This window comes from Phyllostomus hastatus, unplaced genomic scaffold (assembly GCF_019186645.2).
Source record: "Phyllostomus hastatus isolate PE091 unplaced genomic scaffold, TTU_PhHast_1.1 phas_scaffold_93, whole genome shotgun sequence".
In the NCBI taxonomy this organism is placed as follows: Eukaryota; Metazoa; Chordata; class Mammalia; order Chiroptera; family Phyllostomidae; genus Phyllostomus; species Phyllostomus hastatus.
The window spans coordinates 4343831-4351326 of NW_025334042.1; the positions used below are offsets into that span (position 1 = coordinate 4343831).

Consider the following 7496-nt stretch of genomic DNA (forward strand, 5'->3'; position numbering starts at 1 on the left):
CTGAGTGGTGGCTACTGAGGAACAAGATTCAATGATGACAAGAGGTGATCTTTAATTTTTCAGTGAATAGCGTGTTACAAGTGTGATTTTTTTTACAAGTGTGATTTTTTAAAAACTTCTTTTGAGAGAGGAGCTGCTTCATTTCCTGCATGGCTCTAGTGGTAACCCGCTATCAGATGAACACATGTACAATACCAGTCTTGGTGAACTGTGGTGAAATGGGTACTTACAACTGGTCAGAGGCATGCAGTTCTACCTCAGAGATGAATTGTTGGACCCTTTTAGATTTTGCAGATCATCAGTGATAAGGATATAATCACCCCTTTGAGCTGTAAAAAATAACAATACTATTAATAGCTAATTATTGGTGTCTACTATGTGTCAGGTTCTGTGTGAAGTACTTGATCTATTCTTCATATAATTTTTACAACAACCTTGTGAAGATGGAAATAATTTTCATCACCATTTTGAGGTGGAACTGAATCTTGAGGAAGTCAAGGAGCTTTCCTACAAGATGTTGGGGACCACCCTGCCTGGTCTCAGGAAGCTGTAACCCCCCTGTAACTTAGGCTGAGTGAAAGACCTCTGGACCAGGAGCCACTGAGGAGACAAATCTTATTTCCCTGGCATGAATGCTGCCTGTTCTAATGCCTGTCTTCCCTTTTGCATGATCAGCAGTCAATGATGGGTAACAATTCTCTAAGAAAGAGAATGGAGATGGATCTAAGATGGCGACTGTGGAACCGGAAACCACCCCTACTCCTAATCCCCCGCCTACAGAAGAAGAGAAAACAGAATCTAACCAGGAGGTTGCTAATCCAGAACACTATATTAAACATCCTTTACAGAACAGATGGGCACTCTGGTTTTTTAAAAATGATAAAAGCAAAACTTGGCAAGCAAACCTTCAGCTGATCTCTGAGTTTGATACTGTTGAAGACTTTTGGGATCTGTACAACCATATCCAGTTGTCTAGTAATTTAATGCCTGGCTGTGACTACTCACTTTTTAAGGATGGTATTAAGCCTATGTGGGAAGATGAGAAAAACAAACGAGGAGGACGATGGCTCATTACGTTAAGCAAACAGCAGAGACGAAGTGACCTCGATCGCTTTTGGCTAGAGACACTGCTGTGCCTTATTGGAGAATCTTTTGATGACTACAGTGATGATGTATGTGGAGCTGTTGTTAATGTTAGAGCTAAAGGTGATAAGATAGCAATATGGACTACTGAATGTGAAAACAGAGATGCTGTTACATATATAGGGAGGGTATACAAGGAAAGGTTAGGACTTCCTCCAAAGATGACGATTGGTTATCAGTCTCATGCAGACACAGCTACTAAGAGTGGCTCCACCACTAAAAATAGGTTTGTTGTTTAAGAAGACACCTTCTGAGTATTCTCATAGGAGACTGCGTCAAGCAATCGAGATTTGGGAGTTGAACCAAAGCCTCTTCAAAAGCAGAGTGGACTGCATTTAAATTTGATTTCCATCTAAACATTGCAAAGATATGAGAAGTCTCATTCGCCTTTGTCTTGTACTTCTGTGTTCATTTTTTTTTAACTTTGGCTAGAATATTCACTTACCCAATCAAAGAATTAACAGTACACATTGTCCCCAGAATCCAAAAATGTCTTTCTGGCCTACTGTGTAATAGCTTAGGAAAATTATCATTACAAACACTTTACCCATCCACAAAGTTCAAAAAGACCTTAACATTTCTCTATACCTTACAGGAAAAGAATTCTGTTTATGTTCCATTGTATGCAGGAGCATATTTTGCTGGTTTGAAAGAGTATGATGCATACAGTTTTCTAGCAATTTTGTTTCTCTCTTTTTTTTTCTTTTTTTTTTTTTTACAGCATTGTCTTTGCTGTACTCTTGCTGATGGCTGCTAGATTTTAATTTATTTGGTTCCCTACTTGATAACATTAGTGATTCTGATTTCACTTTTTCATTTGTTTGCTTTGTTTTTTTCCTCATGTAACATTGGTAAAGGATCCAGGAATATGACACAAAGGTGGAATAAACATTAATTTTGGGCATTCTTTGGTAATTTTTTTGTTTTTTTTTATAACTACAAAGCTTTGCTACAAATTTATGCATTTCATTCAAATCAGTGATCTATGTTTGTGTGATTTTCTAAACATAATTGTGGATTATAAAAATGTAACATCATAATTACATTCCTAATTAGAATTAGTACGTCTGTTTTTGTATCTCTTTGCTGTATTTTTAACACTTTGTATTACTTAGGTTATTTTGCTTTGGTTAAAAAAAATGGCTTAAATAGAAAAGCAATCCCATTCACATTAAGACAGTGTACAAAACTGTAAATAAAATGTGTACAGTGAATTGTCTTTTAGAAAAAAAAAAAAGAAAGAGAATGAATCTAAGACAGACGCGATCATGTGGGAATGCCTAGGGAAGAAATTCACGGGGCTGTGGAAACGAAGGGGTGATCAGACATCAACCCCTGCCTCCTCGGCTTTGTCAAAGCCTGAGTCTTTGTTCTTACATGTGAGAAATCCAAGCCTCCCAGCTGCCTCTGTCTTCTGCCTGCAGGGGTGGTGCAGGCCAGACCAGAAACGATGGACCCCCAGGGTGATCAGGCCTGGGACATAGAACATGCAAGATCCTGTGAGATCTGTTTGCTGGAGGATGTTAACTTGGAATTTAAAGGCACAGACAGGAAACCAAAACTGCCCTTTGAGCCCTGTTAGATAAAACCTCAATCTTTGCCCAGAAACACAGTGGGGGTTCTGTCTGCACCTTTGTAAGTCACCTACTTCTTTTGATCTTTTCTGCCAGACTGTGAATCCACAAACTAAGTCTGTATTCTCAATAAAAATCTTCTTGGGAAGGAAGATGGAGGGCCCTCCAGGAGAGAGGGTAGCCAAAGGTACTCCCCACGAGAAAGAGTGGCCCTTCTGTCCCTATTCCCCCACAGGACCTGGTTGTCTCTGTGTATGTCTTTCTTGTGTTTCGACAAACATCCGCAGCCAAGATGGATACTGCAGGCTGGTATCCTCCACAACAATTATGCAGCTAGTAAGTCTGAGTCCAAAACCTGTATTATCAGCCAGCACATGTCACTGTATTCCCACTAATTTAAATGTAATTATTTTATGACTTCTTTAGAGAAAACATATGAAAAATTGTACTAAATAAGATAGAGGTGAACAAAAGTTGTTCCAGGTAGCTGTCTACCTAAGCTAAGAAGAATCTTGGTGGGTACTGGTATTTTCTGTGCCTCATCTTACTCTCTGGGTATATGAACAGGTTTTAGCTCATGATGAGGGGCTAATATAACTTTTCTCTGATTTGTAAACCTTATTTTTTTCTAACTGTTCTACCAACTTTGAAAACAGAAAATTCTGCTCAGCCCAGAAATGAGCAAAACATGCAAATAACACCTTTCCCTGTGGCCCTCAGTCTTGAAGTGAGTTTTCAGCTAATGGGGAATGATAAGTAATGGAGCAAGAATAAGAACACAGTTATTGAATTCAAGTGGTGAACTAGATGGTGTTTCTGTTGGCCAAAAGATCCTCCAGGGTTTGGCTTTTAAGGTTAAAATGTTTTACAGCTGAATAGTTGTTTAGAGACTTGATGTGAAAGCAATAAATGTAGACGTGAAACCAGAGTTTTGTTTTTGTTGTGGTATTTACCGGGTGAGACCATTCTAGGAATGGTAACCAGGGGTCTAATCCTGGGTGCTGCCTGTGGGGCTTGGGAATGCCTTTGGGCACAAGGAACAAAGGAAGCAGCAGGAGAATCAGAAAAGGATAAAGAGAACAGAACAGGGAAAGGGAGAAGGGAAAGAGAAAGGGGGACCTGGGAGTGGGCAAGACTGATGGGGTGAAAAGAGACCAATAGAAGAAAGTTGTCTTCATGGTGGGAATAACTAACTTGTTTCAAGCTCATGCCAATGTGAAGTTTGATTTCTCTAAACACTGGTGTGGTAGAACTTATTTGATTCTTGAACAATATCAATGGTGGAATAATGAACCCTTCAAGGAGCAATTCTTTTTCTGTACCACTTTCTCTTTCGTTAAACAAAAAGGTACCATATGTTAGAGTTGTCTGTTATTTGCTTTTTCACAGTTCATTGTATATGTATTAAAGATCTTCTATATCAGAACACTGAAGTCCTCCTAAGTCTTTTTATAAGTGACAGAATATTCTTTTGGTGCTGTAGGCTGGCATATATAATTGATCCCCTGTGTTATGTTTAGTCTTTATCTATTTCAGATAATGCTGCAATTACCAATATTGTACATGCTATGTTGTACACAACTATGTTTATCTACTGGACAAATTTTCAGACTTAGGATTACTAAATTGACAAGTGAATGCCAAACTGACTTCCATTGAGTCCTACCATTTTTAGACTTCCAAGGACAGTGTATATCTAATCTTTATCCCACTGCACTAATACTCATGACAATTAATATTTAATGAGTGCTTACTATTCACCTTATTTTAAGAGCTTTAAATGCGTTATTTATTTAATCTACCCTATGAGCTAGGTGTTAGTATCTCTACTACACACATAAAGAAAATGAGACACCAAAACAAGTAACTTGAGCACTATCACAGTTATTTCCAGTGGCAGGGCCAGATTCGAACGCTGGTGGCCTGGTTTCAGAATTCGTTCTTACTGTCACATCTGCTACTCCACCAAAAGTGGGCAAGTGACCAATGGCCTTCTGAATTCTAAATCCAACAATCCTCAGTTCTCATTCGCTTCTTTTTCAACCTTGTGGTTTCATTCAGTGCAAGTGATGACATTCTTTGAAGAGCTATTCCTAAATTACCCTTCATTATGGCTATTTTAGGTCTTTAATACTAGCAAGAGACAAAAGAAAACATGTGTCATTTCCAAAATTATTTAGGGAGAAAAATGCCATGTAGTATATCAGTTTAGACTTGGTGAAAAAGCCACTGAATAAAAGAATAATGTGTTAACAAGAGGTCTTAAAATGCCCTGTTATTTAATAATAATGCCAGAAATTTGTAAAAGTCTCTACTAAAGCTAAGGATTTAAAAATTTGGAAATATATTATTTTTATGATTTATTTAATTGGAGGAAATTTTCTATCACATTTTAAAATATTTATACCTTGTTCATATAATTATTTAAGCAGTGTTTATTTGTAAGAATAAAATTTTGACATTACACATCAACTTTTTGACCTGGCCTTAAAAAATTCAAGGTAATCAATAAGATAATCAGTTACACTATATTGAATCTTGACTTAATCTTAACAGATAAAAGAGAATATGTGAATAAATATAGACTATATTAATTTTTTAAATTCCATGATTAGGTAGGAGAGAGAGGAAAGGATAAAATCTAGTCATTAAGGAAATAATATATTATCTAATAATTAAAAATTGATCGTAGTTTCAAACTCTTGTTTGAATTCGTCTTGGAAGTGTATAATACTCATTAGTTAGTTGCTGAGAGTGTCTGATCTTTCAGGTCTGCCCCTTCCCCTCCACTCCTCTCCACTTTGGGGGCTGGAAGCCTACAAACTACTTCAGATTCCCTAGTTTGTTTTCTTCCAGTTAAGTTCTACTAATGGGAGACATTGGCAGGTGATCATGAATTGGGAGGACGGCATTTTTTAATTTCTCCTGACTTCTGGCAGATGTCTCTGGCAGTGTGAGATAACATATATGCATATATGTGTATATGCGTGCGCACACACACACACACACACACACACACACACACACACACCTGCCCCTGGTTCCTGGCACAGAACTGCTCAAACCCTTGTAAATCTGTCAGTGATGAGAGCACCAGGAGCATCTCTTATTCTAATGAGGCAACTCTGGGTGGGCTCCTGGATCAGGGTTGGTCACCAGAAACACCAGGCCATATTAGAATTTACATATTAAAATTGGAATTTTAAGCCCCAAACCCCTTTTCTAGAGAGAGGAGAAGAAATAGAATGGATACTTGATTATGCCTATGTGAAGAAGCTTCCAGATAATCCTAATAGTAAGGAATTTGGAAAACTTTCAGATTGACAAACAGATGTATCCTAAAAGGGTGACACACACCAGCTCCACAGGCACAGAAGCTCTTGTGCTCTCGACCCTTCTAGTCCTCATCCTATCTAGCTCTTTATCTGGTTGTTCATCTATATCTTTTAATAAACTGGCAAATGTAAGTGTTTCCCTGAGTTATGTGAGCCACTCTAGCATATTAATCAAACTGGAGGAGGGAATTTGGGGAACCTCACATGTACAGCTGACAGGTGAGCAGCACAGGTGACAACCTGAGTTTGTGACTGGCATCTGAAGTGGTGGGAACAATCTTTGGGACTGAGCCCTTAACCTGTGGCATCTGATGCTACCTCCAGGTAGATAGTGTTAGAATTTGGTCATTTGTAGGACACCCAGCCAGTGTCGTGGAGAATTGCTTGGTGGGAGAAACCGCCCCCCGCCCCCACACACACATTTAGTGATCAGAAGTGTCAGCAGTGCAGTGTTCTGTATGAAAATAGAAGAGAAAGACTGAGTTTTCCTCCTTCAGGCTGTAGAGGCCACTGAGCTCTGGATTCTTGCACCACCAACGTGGCAGCAGCAGTGGGTGTTTCAGCAGGCCCTGGCACAAGAGGTGCACAGCAGCATCAGAAATAGGGGGTTCTCAGCAGCTTCTGCAGCCCGCATTGTGAGTTCTGGGTGGAATCACTTCCCCCCTCACTCCTCTGATCTTAGGCATAACAGTGACTCCCTGTTAACTGTTATGACTCACAGTTACTGATCTTTGGGTGAGCTTATCTCTTTGGACACTTACAGCTCTTCTACAGTCTTTGTAACTAGTTTCCTGCATTAAATTCTCTCTGTTTGAAATGCCCAGAGTGGTTTCTGTTGTGCTGACCGTACACTGACAGATATTGTTTATGGAAGTTTTTCTCTGGTCTATAAACTGGAGCTTATTTTCGTTAAGATGGTAGTACCCAGACAAGATGCTATCACACTGAATGGCAATGCAGATAGGTAGGGTATAACTAACAAGCCAAAGCAAGTGACTCTAAACTAAGGTAAAAAGAATCACAGTCTTCTCAAGCTATTCCTGTATACGTGCCAGCACCCCATGTCTGTCAGTATATTCTCGGATTGAACCTCCAGCCATTGGCAAAGTCTTTGATACTGGACAAAAATGGACTTCTTTCTCTCCTTATCTGCAGACTATTGACAGCCTTACTAATTTCTACCTTTCATGGCCACATGCCTTATTATAGGACTTCATCAAAATTATTGTATAAAAGAATTGCCAACCCCTCTTAAATATTTATGTGTATATAAGAAGTTATTGAGAAACTTTTAAGGCAGACACTTATCTTACTCTTCATTTTTGTTGTATTTTCTGAAATAAGTGGCCCATTCCTGGTATACAGATGATTATGGGTCCACTATGAGATGAGACACCCATGTCAGAGTACAAGTCAAACACATCATTGAGCAAATAGGTTATCA

At 38.9% G+C, this 7496-nt stretch overlaps 1 protein-coding gene across 1 annotated transcript; it reads left to right on the plus strand.

Annotated features, from left to right (window-relative positions):
• Positions 1-722: 722 nt before the first annotated feature.
• LOC123812804 (eukaryotic translation initiation factor 4E-like) lies at positions 723-2098 on the plus strand. Its single transcript, XM_045829680.1, has one exon. It carries the CDS (start codon positions 729-731, stop codon positions 1380-1382), a length of 654 nt encoding a protein of 217 aa, XP_045685636.1. The 5' UTR covers positions 723-728; the 3' UTR covers positions 1383-2098.
• Positions 2099-7496: the final 5398 nt, after the last annotated feature.

Excerpts from the sequence above, each read along its gene's own strand:
- LOC123812804 (XM_045829680.1), top strand. The coding sequence starts at position 729 with ATGGCGACTGTGGAACCGGAAACCACCCCTACTCCTAATCCCCCGCCT.